The 14,843-nt window shown below is 41.4% G+C and overlaps 1 protein-coding gene across 1 annotated transcript in view; it reads left to right on the forward strand.

The window, feature by feature from the left end:
• Window positions 1-14,843, forward strand: part of ft (cadherin-related tumor suppressor fat) — a 125,838-nt gene that overhangs the window by 93,043 nt on the left and 17,952 nt on the right. Inside the window, exons 8-9 of the mRNA XM_068229138.1 lie at window positions 3,939-7,708; window positions 10,906-12,491. Of these exons, the coding sequence (XP_068085239.1) occupies window positions 3,939-7,708; window positions 10,906-12,491 (5,356 nt within the window). The remainder of the gene's footprint in view (window positions 1-3,938; window positions 7,709-10,905; window positions 12,492-14,843) is intronic.

Raw genomic sequence — 14,843 nt, forward strand, 5'->3', positions numbered from 1 at the left:
ATTAAATATGAAGAGCACACAATACCATGTGCTCATTATTTTTTTTGAGCAACTATATATTACAGTACATTTATTTTTAAATTGCTTTTATTAATTTTTAGTTTCATGTCGATAGCAGCAAAATTAAGTCACACGGCCTGAAATAACTTGTGCTAGTGGAACCATTTTTAAAACTACTAATACAGCTGAAATACACAAAATACTTAACCCAGCAGGAAGCACTTTCTTCCCTGTCGAGATGCAAGGACGTGCAATGGGTGAAAATTATCTACAAGCAAAATCTTCCACATTTCTAAATTGTAATTATTGGAAATCATGTAAATGATGATAGATTTATGCAGTAAATCAATTGTAATAGTTTTGTAGTTATTATGGTAATGTGCAACTTGTGATAATAAGAATGGATATTGAAATATTCATGTTCTCATAACGCTTATACATACATTGACATCACCCAGTTGTTTATATTACATTAGACACACACTTTCTGTATGAAAACAGTCACATATGATAAAACACCCGCTGGGTATAGAGGGAAGAACAGAGGTAAGAACTGTAGAGGATGTTCAAAGATCAGACTTGATTACATGTATTTCCTGTTGCTCGTTCACTTGCTTCACACATTCTCCATGCACTGGCTTCATATGTTTCCTGCAAATTAGTTTTTCGCGCATTATACAAAACGTTGTGGTTTTGTTGACCCTTTTACTTCCACGGCTTCACATCTTCTTGCTTGATGCTTTCTGAGGACTGTACTTTTCCTTTCCTCAGATTTCCCAGAAAGCCACTGACACGACTTCAGAGATTTGTTGGTGGAATCAGTATTTTACGCCTTAATGCCAAGTGTTGCTTTGTGAGATCTAAGGACATTTTCAAGCAATTTCAAGGGAATGTAGGTTCAGAGTTGAGTTGACATTATTTGCTTTCTAGATGACTTGAGCATTTGAAACAGGATACAATTGTCAATTACTAATTCCTATAGAGGAAATAAACATGTTAGGAACGTGCCTGATCACTTTCTTTAACACTGAGTATTTCTGAGTCATCACTATGAGCGATGTAGCTGTCTTCCTTGGGAGCAACAGGTTTATAATTTTGTTCTGCATCATAGAGTGATACATCTTCAGTTCTTGAAATTCTACTAAAAGTTTAGGTGATCTTGCCAAAAAAAGCACACATACGATAAAGTAGTATAAAGTCTAATAATAATTACTCTACTGTTCATCCGTAAAAACAAAGTAGTTAACAATAAACAAGAATGGCCTTCTGAAATGAATGAGTGTGCGCACGGGTGAAATTTACCCAGTACATGCTTCTCTCACACATTGAACGGAACTAACAAAGCCGCACAGCTAATCAAAGTCGTGTCATTTGGAAGGGTTCACTCAATAGGTACTGAGAGAGGAGGCCTGAAAAGCACATTATAAATAACTGAAATTTATGTTTCAATTTTGCCTCAGTAATTTTTACCCATAAGCACATCCTTACAGGCTAAGACAGAAAGAATAATAACTAGAACATGCATAAATAAACAATTTCAAGTTATTGGACAATGAGAATAGCATCATATAAAGCAGATTATAAGGAAATTGAATCAGTATCAAGCACGATTATGAAAAAAAAAAAAATATCAGAACACTTGACACCAGAATTAGCAGATGAATTACTGAAAAATTATTTAATAGCAAGACTCAAGATTAAATGGATTATGGAAATTAAGGATGATATTAAAGAACTCCAAATAACAATAGATGATCAAGAACAAAACAGACAAAATTAAGATACTTCAAGACATACACACCAGGTTACAGACCAAGATTAATTAAAGGTCTAATGGAAGGGTGTTTTCAATTGAAGAAAGGAAGGTAGCATCTCCCGGAATGAAGAAATATTGGGCTGATGGAAAAAGCAAAAAATCCCTCTGTGTGACTGACTAGAGTGGTCCACTGTAGGCCATAAAATGTAAAATAAAATTAATACATTTTTAGTTTGTGCAAGAATAACCTGCAAACTGGATAACCCATACATGAACAATTGGGAGTTTATTGTACTCTGCAAACAGTTTATATAAATTATCTCCAGATATACAGTGTATCCCAAAGTAATTTTTTATTTCCTTTTTTTTTAATAGACATATATGTTATTTTTACATTTTCTATTCTGTTCTTAATTCTGACTATGGATATCTAATGCATTTTTCCAAATTACATTACCAGTATATTGAAATCACTGCCTGCTCGATCTGCATCCGATGGCTGCTTATACTGCCTGCTCATTCCATATTCAAACGTGTAACACGACTTACAAACAATCTGCCACTAGATGGCAGCACCATACATACCCACTTATCGCGTGAATACAGCTAGATAAGCATACGAGCAAAATTTTAAATCTGAAAGTAACAGAAAAATTAAAGAATTGTAGGCATAAAGTGGTGTTCTAGAGAGTGATAGCTTCAGGACTTTTCGAGAAAGAGGTTTCGACGAACAAGAAAACCTGGAAACTTACTTTGTATGGTACTTCCCTACATTACTAAGCAGAGGTTTCACGAATCTGGCCACCACAGTTTCTGACACAAGTTCTTGGTGCTTATTGTTACTAAAACGCTTTAAAATCTTACACTGGCACAAAGAGGGTAGAACATAGTTTTTTATAGTCTGGAGCAGACTTGTAGATTTCTTGCAGTACGGTAGAGCCACCTCAACAAATTTCTGTAGCCCCATAATTAGGCCAATAAATCGTTGCTGGGGATAGTGCAGTTCATCAATGGGGATGCATTAACTGAGGTGGAAACGTTATTCAAGCACGTGCTGCATTCTGTTTTTTTCTTCGATTACACGCACTAAATAACCACACACTAATGCCTGGGAAGCAGTTTCTAAAGTGACACACACCGAGCTCGATAGCTGCAGTAGCTTAAGTGCGGCCAGTATCCAGTAATCGGGAGATAGTGGGTTCGAGCCCCACTGTTGGCAGCTCTGAAGATGGTTTCCCTGGTTTCCCATTTTCCCACCAGGCAAATGCCGGGGCTGTACCTTAATTAAGGCCGCGGCCACTTCTTTCCAATTCCTAGGCCTTTCCTATCACATCGTCGCCGTAAGACATATCTGTGTCGGTGCGACGTAAAGCAGATAGCAAAAAAAAAAAAAAAAGTTACACACACTGACTTAGGGGCCTCACGAACATCCTCCAGTAAATCAAGTACATACTCAGCAGCATCACTGGTTCTATTTCGTCAAGTCCGGGAGAGGATACTGAGGCAGAATTTTTTTTTTTTTTTTTTTTTTTTTTTTTTTTTTTTTGTGGATAACGTTAGCACCATCGGTGAACATTAAAATACCGAATTTCAGAATTCTCTTTATGGAATTCTGAGCAGCCCGGGAGTCAGTCACGTCATTGCACCCTCCTCCCATTCTTATAGAACTAAACATGGCTTCAACTGGATCTCCAGAAAAGGCCCGTGTCCTGGAATGACATACCACGGCATTCCGGTTTCCCTTTCTTTGATTTGCATAAAGGCACGCAGCAGTACACCATTTTCACTGGAAACAAGTACAGTACTACCCTATTTCCCGCTATTTCATTCCAACAAGTCTGGAGCCGGTTGAAGCTGCCACCTGCTGTGGGTATTTGTAAACGGAGTGTTTCATTTAGTGCCGTGTTGAAATGTTGTAATGAGCAGGTAGTATAAGCAGCCATCGGATGCAGATCGAGCAGGCAGTGATTGAAATATTGTTCTTCGTTTAACACATTAGTTAACTGATTGCTTTATTGATGCTTTTTGGCTTGTCCAAGTGAGTTAGAGATTCCAAAATTTACATTTCTTAAGTATTCTACAAATTTTTGAATTGAGTTGTACTCAGTATTCCACACTTTCTGTTCATCTTGTTACTTTGATTAGATACATTATTTAAGACCTGCTTTATCTTGTTTTGCAGGTACACCCCCACTGACAGGCTCAGGAACGGTACGTGTGGTGGTGCAGGACGTGAATGACCACAGCCCAGAGTTTGGACGCCAAGCCTACACTACCAGTGTGGGAGAGAACCTACCAGTTGGCACATCCGTGTTACAACCTGTTGCTACAGACAAGGATGCAGGCCTGAATGCCAAGATCCGATACAGTCTGTTAGGTGAACGTGCAGAGCGCTTCTCTGTGAATGCTGACACTGGTCTTGTGAGTACAGCCATCTCTTTGGACCGTGAGGATACAGCCGTGTACCATCTGACGCTGGTTGCTCAAGATTCCAGCCCTACTGAACCTCGAGCTGCTGCTGTCAATCTCACGATCCATGTCCTGGATGATAATGACAATGCACCACAGTTTTCTAGTGCGAGATACACAGTGCATGTACCAGATCGAACCCAACCAGGGCAGTTCGTATTTGGGGCCAAGGCTGTAGACAATGATGTTGGAGCTAACAGTCGCATCCTGTTTTACCTTAGTGGAGAAGATGCAGCTTTCTTCACTATGAACCAAGAGACAGGAGTAATAAAAGCTTCCCAGGAGCTCCGTGGTGGGAAGGATCGCACCTTCCAACTACAGATCCAAGCACGTGATGCTGGGCGTGAACCTAAAATTGCCACTGCTGAGTTAGCAGTGAAACTATGGCCTGCACATTTATTCCCTAGCATCACTGCCCCTCAGGAAACCCACTTCACTCTGCCAGAAGATGTTATCGCAGGTCGTGTTGTCACTCGCCTGAGTGCCAGTTCTCCTAAACCAGGTCCAGCAGGAAGCGTACGATTTGCTGTTGCTGGAGGTAATGTGGGTGATGCTCTCCGCATGGATGCTGCAACTGGAGAAGTTATGGTTGCCGGAACAGGACTTGACTATGAAACAGCACCCCAGTACGTTGTCTGGGTGGAGGCTCGAGATTCAGACTCTCCACCTTTACGTAGCGTTTTGCAGCTGGTAATTAATGTGACAGATGCGAATGACAATGCTCCTGTTTTGGATTCTGCCTTGTATAATGCAACAATATTGGAAGAAGAAGCTCCTCCAGAGAAAGTTGTAAGAGTCTCAGCTACAGATGCAGACTCGGGTTCTAATGGTCAAGTGTACTATCGCTTACTTGGTGATGAGGAAGGAGCGTTTGAGATGGATGCTGATACTGGTGATATCTACACAGCAGTGCGCCTGGATCGGGAGTCTGTAGCAAGTTACCAACTGACTGTTTTAGCCATTGATCGTGGCACACCGTCGTTGACAGGTAGTGCCACAGTGATTGTCACTGTGCTAGATAAAAATGATAACCCTCCTCGATTCACTCGCCTCTTCAGTGTAAATGTAACAGAGAATGCAGAGCCAGGGGCCTTTGTAATTAAGGTGACCAGTTCAGATCTTGATGTAGGAGAGAATGCTAATGCTACGTATAGCTTCACAGAGAACCCAGGTGACAAGTTTGCCATTGATCCTTTGACTGGCAATGTGACAGTTGCCGGTCCCTTGGATCGAGAGGCACAGGACGAGTATCTCCTCAAAGTTGCTGCTGTGGATGGATCATGGCGAGCTGAGACACCACTCACAATTACTATCCAGGATCAGAATGATAATGCACCAGAGTTTGAGCATTCCTATTACAGCTTCAACTTCCCAGAGCTGCAACGAAGCGTTGTGTTTGTTGGGCAAGTATTAGCAGCTGACAGGGACAAGCAAGGTCCAAACTCTGTCATCTCATATTCTCTGAAACACCCTTCAGATCTCTTCACTGTAGACCCAGCCAGTGGAGAAGTCTTCTCCAAACGTAGCCTACGATATAAGCACACTGCGCTGGAGGCATCTCCAGAGAATCAGTACATGTTGACAGTGATGGCTACAGATAATGGTAAACCTCCCATGTCATCAGAGTGTCTTGTGACCATCAACGTTGTAGATGCCAACAACAATGCACCCAGTTTTGATCGCCCAGAATATTTCTCCCCTGTACCTGAGAGTGCCTCCATAGGACAAAGAGTACTCCGTGTCTTGGCAACTGATGAAGCTGACTTTGGAGTCAATGCAGAGGTACAATATTTGAAAATGGGAGGGAATGGATCAGATCTCTTTGACTTGGCTCGGAATACAGGATGGATTGTTGTACAACAACCTCTAACAGGGCGTTTACTTCAGAGCTTTGTTTTCCGTGTGCGAGCACAGGATAGAGGAGTTCCACCTCAACATGCAGATGTCTCTGTTACTCTTGTGGTGACTGGTGAGAATAGGCACGGGCCCATCTTTACTGCTCTGAGCTATCAAGTATTAGTTCCTGAAAATGAGCCAGTAGGCTCTACCATTCTTACTGTATCTGCCTCTGACGCTGATGAAGGTCCCAACGGGATGGTGAGATACTCTATATCAAGTGGAAATGAAAGAAAAGAGTTTGCAGTGGATGAGGTATCCGGTGCTGTTACCATCCAACAACCATTAGACTACGATACAGTTCAAGAATACCACCTAAATATTACAGCTACAGATCTTGGATTTGAACCTCGGGCTGCAACAGCCATGCTTACAGTCACTCTTACTGACATTAACGACAATGCACCTGCTTTCAATCAGACATCTTATGAAGCCTTCTTGCAAGAGAATTCACCTCCAAAATCTTTTGTTTTCCGGGTGCATGCTCATGATATCGACTCTGCCAAAAATGCTATAGTGCAGTATTCATTAGTTGGTGGAACTGGTAAAGACTCATTCAGTATTGAACCAAAGACAGGAGTCATCTACTCCAAAATCAGCTTTGACTATGAAGAGAAGAGTCTCTACAGTCTCGACGTTGTGGCTGCCAATCCTGATTCACCAATGTATGGTTCCACCAAGGTGAAGGTGCATATTACAGGTCAGAATGAGTTCTACCCCAAATTTATACAGCCTGTCTTCCATTTTGATGTATCAGAGTCTGCAGAAGTTGGTACAAGTGTGGGTACCATTCAGGCTACCGATCAGGATGCTGGTGACGATGGCTTGGTCTACTACCTCTTTGTAGGTTCCAGTAATGATCGAGGCTTTAGTATTGGTCCAGAGAGTGGCACAATTCATGTATCACGGCGGCTAGATCGAGAAACTCAAAATAGAGTGGTACTGACAGTGTTGGCAAAGAATGCGGGAGGTATCAGAGGTAATGATACAGACGAAGCTCAAGTGATTGTATCTATACAGGATGGAAATGATCCCCCTGAATTTGTCCAGGCTGTGTATGAAGCTCAGGTGTCTGAAGGTGCTATTCCAGGGACACGAGTTGCCACTGTACGTGCTGTTGACAAAGATGTCAGGCCACAAAATAATCAGTTCTCGTATTCTATTATTAGTGGAAATGCAGGACGTGCTTTCAAGGTGGATCCTCAAACAGGTGATATTGACACGACCGCTCGGCTGGATCGTGAAACCATTCCAGCGTATACGCTCACTGTTGGAGCCATTGACACCGGTACACCTCCACAGACAGGAACCGCAACAGTGCGCATTGCTGTTCTGGACCTCAATGATAATGGTCCTGTGTTTGAGCCTCCAAATGTCGTGGGCTATGTGGCAGAAAACGAACCTCCAGGTACCAGTGTCATGACTCTCAGCGCCACAGACCCAGATCTCCCACCAAATGGGGCACCGTTCACATATCGCCTTGTAGGTGGCCGTCAGAAGGATCTGGTGACCATTGAGCCACACACTGGTGTCGTGAAAACAACTCGCAGTCTGGATCGGGAGGCTACTCCAAGACTTGATATACTGGTAAGTTAATGTTCTATTTGATCATCAACATAAGTACAGTAAAACCTCGTTAATTCAAAGTCGTTCGAACGCAGAAATCGGTCTTCGAATTATGTGATTTCAAATTAACTGCCAAATCGTAATTCAGAAATGCCAACCCTCGCGGCATCACAAAATATTCTAAGACCTGTTACTGCATGCAATTAACCTTGATTTACAGTTTAAACCTTTTAAATGCCATGGAAAATTTAAAAAACAAAATGATTTCCAAAATGTATACATCCAACAAAATGTATTTATAGTATTCAAATAATGCACTTGGATAACTCACCGGCAAACATAACCTCACGCAATTAATTTAAAAAAAAAGAAAACATGATTCAAAGACAAGGAGAAATCTATACTAGCTCCCCTGTGCAAGTGCTTTATTCATTGGATTACTGTACTGTATGCATTTTAGATGACTTGTACTTGCACGGAAAGTACCCAATGCCCTTAAAACATCTTGGCTTATCAAACTTTCCTATGATGAGGAGAGGAAGTCTCTTGCTTCCGTCTGCATTACAACACAGTACAGTGACTATCCTTGTATGATTTCCCGCCATGGCACTTCTTGCCACGTCACAAAGTATTCTAAGACCCATTAATGCAAGCAATCACCTTGATTCTAAGTTTAAACCTTTCAAATGCCATGGAAACCACTATTTCCAAACTGTATCCAACATTAATCAAATAATGCACTGGGATAAAACACTGGCAAACATAACCTCTCGCAATGAAAGAAAAAAATTTCGAAGATGAGGACAAATTATGCTGGCTCTCCTGTGCAAATACTTTATCTCTTGGATTACTGTACCATTTGCATTTTTAGATGCCTTGTACTTGCACGGAAAGTGCCCGATGCCCTTAAAACATCATGACTTATCGAATTTTCGTATGGCGAGGGAAGGAAGTCTCTCGCTCCCTTGTGCATTGCAACACAACACAGTGACCTCTACCCTTGTACGATTTCCCGGCTGGCACTTCTTTACTTTAAAACAGTAAGTCCGTTTGGGCTCGGTATTAAAAAAAATTAAAAATGCAGTTTCATCGGCACTGAAAATATTTTTTCGGTGCATACGAATTGATTATATGAGCCACGCTTTTTCTCCAACTGTTGGCATCGTCAGTGTTCACGGATTATGCTTCTCCACACACTGCCTGCTACGTGATATTGTGGCGTTCCTTAAAACGCTGAATACAAAAGAATTATGACTTCACTCGAACTTAGCGCATATGAAGCACACTGTAGACACACCGAAGTGAGTGAAAGTGCGGAAAGCTACCCCTGCACGTTCCGGAAGACGCTTTCATTCATTACGCTTAGAAATTTTGAATTTAAATTACTCTGTAAAATACTATTTTTGTAAAATGTAAAGGCAGCTTTTAAATAAAGTCTGAATTTTGGTAATGGGACCGACATTATTCTTCGAATTAAACAATTTAAATAACATGCAAAACTGTACGTCGTGTTTCCAGGAATGAGAGCTTCTTCGAATTAGGTGAGATTTTGAATTAACCAATTTTGAATTATCGAGGTTCTACTGTATTGCCCTTGCTGCTGAGTCCTAGTGTATACAGTGCACTGTATCTTCTGGTATGGGCTAAATCAGATTTGTTATTTTCATTACCTGTCTCGGTGTCTCATCCTTGACTTTGACAATATGAAAGTCACTGAAGTATGAGTGATGTTATTAATGCCATTCCTTGTGCAGCCAGTCCCTGTGATGAACGGTGTGTAAAAATATCTCTTACAGGGTCGGTTAGTGCGTGAATTTTAGTGGGCTTGGTAGACCGATATGTAATAACAAACTTCTGGCTCGGTGAGGAAAGCAACAGGGAACTACCACATCCCCCTTTTCCAAGTACACCTCTTCACTGACATCTACGCCATCTACAACAGCTGACGGTGGAGCAGTTGATGATCCAGCCAGCCTTCAGGCTGACTATTCGACATACATACATACATGCATACATACATACATACATACATACATACATACATACATACATACATACATACATACATATATTTAGGTCTATTGTCCTGGTGGCAGATTCTCTCTCAATTGTTTACCTAGCTTTTCCTGAGATGTTTTCAAAAAACTTGGAAAATTTATCGAACATTAGCCTTGATAATGTATTCCAATCCTTTATTCCTCATCCTATAAATGAATATTTGCCCCAATTTGTCCTCCTGAAATCCAACTTTATCTTCATATTATGATCTTTCCTACTTTTAAAAGCTCCGTTGAAGCTTATTTGCCTAGTACTGTCATTCCACGTCATCTCTCTCTTCACTGACAGCTCAAAATATACCACATAGTCGAGCATCTCGTCGCCTTACTTCCAAGTCTTCCCAGCCCAAAGTTTAGAACAATTTACTAACACTACTCCTTTGTCGGAAATCACCCAGAACAAATAGTGCTGCTTTCCTTTGAATCTTTCTGGTTCTCGTATCAAGTAGTCCTGGTGTGGGTCCAGTTATTATTATTATTATTATTATTATTATTATTATTATTATTATTAATGTCCGGCTCCATGGCTAAATGGTTAGCATGCTGGCCTTTGGTCCAGAGGGTCCTGGGTTTGATTCCCGGCCAGATCAGGGATTTTAACCTTCACTCGTTAATTCCAGTGGTTCGGAGGCTGGGTTTTTGTGCTGTCCCCAACATCCCTGCAACTCACACACCACACACAACACTATCCTTCATCACAATAACACACAGTTACCTACACATGGCAGATGCCGCCCACCCTCATCGGAGGGTCTGCCTTACAAGGGCTGTACCGGGCTAGAAATAGCCACACAAAATTATTATTATTATTATTATTATCATCATCATCATCATCATCATTGTTTTTATTATTTATAATCATGCCTTTATAAATTTATAAGCACCTGTTTTTATTAAAGTCTAATCACCCATTAACCTCTTGGCTTCTCCATTGATCTTGATGCCTTACTAAAAATCCCCAAGAATGTCCTTGGAATCTGTTCAGAATATGGTGTGAACAGAAGTAGAGACATTATGCTGCCTTGTCTTATTTCTCGTGCTATTATCATGGACTTTGATATCCTGCATTCTTTGTTACTCTGTTATGACCTTTGAAGTATATTTACACTAAATAAGAATATATGTAGAGCAATTCTGAGGAAGTTGTGCTGTATGTTCCAGGTGGAGGTGGAGGACAGCGGAGAGCCTCGGATGAAGTCCCAGCATCCAGTGAGCATCTTGGTCCTTGATCAGAATGATAGTCCATCTACACCTCGTGCAGTCCACGTTTTGGTTCACGTATTTGGTGGCATGACACCCCCATTGGGCAAGATCGCCGATGTCCACCCTAATGATGTCGATACATCTGGAGAATACCAGTGTCGAATACTAAGTAGTTCACCTCCACATGGGGTCCTTACCATCCCCAGTAGTTGTGATCTTCATGCCACCAAGCCTACACCTGGAACTGGTTACTCACTAAGCGTGTCTGGGAATGACGGTCGTCACCCTGATGTAGTGTCTACTGTTAGTGTTGAATTTATAGCCTTCGATAATGCCACTGTCGAGAACAGTATAACCGTACGCATTGAGAATGTGACAGCCTCTTACTTTCTTGCTCATTCGTATAAATCAATGTTGGACGCTCTTCAGTCTGCTGTTGGTGCGGGAGAGGTTCCCATGTTGTACAGCATGCATGACGTAGATGGAGGAGTTGAATTTACTGTCGCCATTAGAGGACCCCGCAGCATTTACAAAAGTCGCTCTCAAGTAGCTGAAATTCTGTCTCGGAAACTGTCGGTGCCATCATCGATAGCCAGTGGCCTGATTGTGGGATACTCGCCCTGCCAGCAGCGACCTCCGTGTGCTAACGGTGGGATCTGTACTGATGGGATAAGAGTACATCCGCAACAGGCTGTTATCACAGACAGTCAGACTCTGGTGTTCTCCTCTCCACTGGTCAGCCATGACTTTACGTGTCGTTGCAGTGATGGCTTTACAGGACCGAGATGTGATCGACGTCAAGACCCATGTTCTCCCAATCCTTGTCTACATGGAGGAACTTGTAGACGCCAAGGTTTTGACTTTGTTTGTGCCTGTCCTGCCCTGCGAGAAGGACGCCTCTGTGAATCGGAACGTGGAGCGGTCTGCGATGGCAATCCTTGTCTGCACGGTGGCTCTTGCAGACCCAGTCCTGATGGCTACAGTTTCTTCTGTCTGTGTCGACCTGGATACCGTGGCAATCAGTGTGAGGCTGCTGCTGACTCTTGCAGACCCAATCCTTGTCTTCATGGTGGACTGTGTGTCAGTCTGAGACCTGGCTATCGTTGCAGTTGCCCCCAAGCACGTTATGGACCTCACTGTGAAAGATCAACATTTGGTTTTACGGAACTTTCTTATATGGCATTCCCATCTCTGGATGCAGGCACCAATGACATATCTATGGTGTTTGCCACTTCCAAACCCAATGCTTTGTTAGTTTACAACTATGGAGCTCAGACAGGAGGCAGATCAGATTTTGTAGCTCTAGAATTGGTTAATGGGAAGGCCATCTTCTCATATGGTGGGACACGAACCGCAATAACGTCTGTGACTGTTGGTGGTGAAAGCGGGACCCTTGCAGATGGAGAATGGCACAAAGTTACTGCAACACGGAATGGACGTGTCATTTCCCTGAGTGTCGCTGCTTGTACAGAGAATGGAGACGTTTGCCAAGATTGTCGGCCAGGTGACGCCTCTTGTTATGCTGATGATACAGGACCTGCAGGGTAAGAACTATTCAGTGAAATACTTATTGCTTTATTGTAAAACCAGAAATCCTATGTTCCACTTTACTCTTCGTTCTTTATCATGGTAAGCTAGCAAACTCAAGGGTGAGGTCTTGTATTTCTCTCTACCTTTTTGTCTTTCAAATTTCTTTATTGCTTCTTTATACATACTGGAAAGGAACAAACAGGTGTCATCTCAGTTCGTATAGAGTGAGATAGGAACATGAAGAGGAACACATTCCAAGCGAGTTGGCTGTATGGTTCGGGTCATGTAGTCATAAGCTTGCATTTGAGAGATGGTAGGTTTGGCTGCCCTGAAGGTGGTTTCCTGTGGTCTCCCCTTTTCACACCAGGCAAATGCTGCGGCTGTACCGTAATTTAGGCCACGGCTGCTTCCTCCCCAATCCTAACCCTTTTCCATCCTTGCATTGCCATAAATCTTCAGTGTGTTAGTGCAACATTAAACCACTAGAAAAAACCCAACCAACTTCCCCATTATATTTATTAAATCCTCATAAAGTTGCTAGTGACAAATATGAAGTAGATCCTTTATTATTGTTACCAAACAGCGCAATATAGTCAGAACAGTATCATACTCTGCAATTCATTTGCATGAAATATCAGAACTCTAGAAGTTAGTTTCTTAACTACAGAAACAACTCTGTTTAACACTTTCAACACTATGCCCATACAGAATACGGGCGCACTGCTATCGTGGTTGTGGATGGCACCCATATACCATACAAGTGTGATTTTCACACGTCTTTATATGCAGCTGCACACTTCTCATATAGTTCCCGTCACCTGCTTGAAGGTAGTAGTTTATCTAGTGTCCAATAGAATGCAGCAGTTATGTGTAAATTCAAACTGAAACGATATAAAATGGTAGTTTCTCCTTGTTGTGACCTCTACTGAAGCACTCGATGTGCTGGGTGCTGAGCGCACCAAATCTGTCGCGCTCTCAGCTGTGTTACTTTACAAACATGTCCTCGTGCCAGCTTAGTGATAGTGATATCTTGGATATTTTATCAGGAGAAGCGAGTTCAGAAATAGATGACAGTGATGAAGACTCCACTTATAAACCAGATAACGTATCAAGTGATAGTTCGGGCAAGATTTTTATTTGTTATGTCACTTTTGAATGCAGTTTTTTTAGCTACATTACTTTGCTCCAAATACAAACGATAGAAATATTTCACCTTTACAGAAACTTAGGATTATGTTTTCATTTAGACAAAGAGACATAGGATGATGATTCATCTGTACCATGATAAGAAAATAGATGGTGGTGCAAGGTTGGACTACCATAGCAAAACAAACTATTTCTAAATGGGTAAATTGTGTACTTCAAATGTAATTATGTTTATTTGAGGCTTAATTAGCCACATTAAATGATTAATTTTTATTGTTTGAGTCTTATTGGTATGACTTGAATGTAAAAGTTTTTTTGCGTACATTTTAAAAATGTTTTTCACAAGACTAGTATAATTAAATTACTTTAGATATGTACTTCCTGATTAACATCTTCATTTTGGATGGCTGACACCTTCATAAGATACAAAAATTAGGTATGTACTATGTTTCGCTGTTGTGTAATAATATATTGAAATGTATTGCCTCTGAAAATGACCCAGTTCACTGCGAGGGCCCCTGTTAAAATATGGTAGTGTTGAAAGTGTTAATACACCTTTCCAATAAGCAACTTCATGTTCATTCTGGTTGAGCAGCAGCTTGTCAGTTCTGTTCATCAAATTTCCTCTGACTTTCAGTTTTAACAAACAGCCGTGGCAAGTGATAGTATTTTCACGTTCAGTCTGTTGATGGGGCGGCATGATGCTAATCCCTGAAACTGGATGTTGCAAAATGCGATGAACCACCAAATAATTTTCAAGGAACATGGAATAATGTTCTTTGGCTGGAAAAATATACAAGATATTTACGATTGATGATTTCCTCATTCACTAAATCCCTCTTAGTCTTCTTCTTCTTAATTTCCCATTTGTAGTCTTATAGGCTGGGTTTTGAATCAAGGACCTCCCCAGATTTCTCTCTCTCCACCACTCCCTCCCTTCCTCCAATATTTCTTCTACTCTATAATCTCCTTCACCGTATCCATCCACATATTTTTGGGCCTTCCCCATTGTCATCCTCCTATTATTTTCTCTGTAAACACTCACTTTGGAACTCTATCCTCTTCCATTCTCATTATGTATCCATACCATTTCAGCTTACTGGTCTCTGTCCTGTCTTGCAGTTTAGGGAATCCAATTCTCTCTCTGATTGCTATGTTTCTGATTTTATCCCTTTGCCTCTAAAGAATTTCATCTTGGCTGCTAGGATTCTGCTTTCATC

This window comes from Anabrus simplex, chromosome 9, assembly GCF_040414725.1.
Source record: "Anabrus simplex isolate iqAnaSimp1 chromosome 9, ASM4041472v1, whole genome shotgun sequence".
NCBI lineage: Eukaryota > Metazoa > Arthropoda > Insecta > Orthoptera > Tettigoniidae > Anabrus > Anabrus simplex.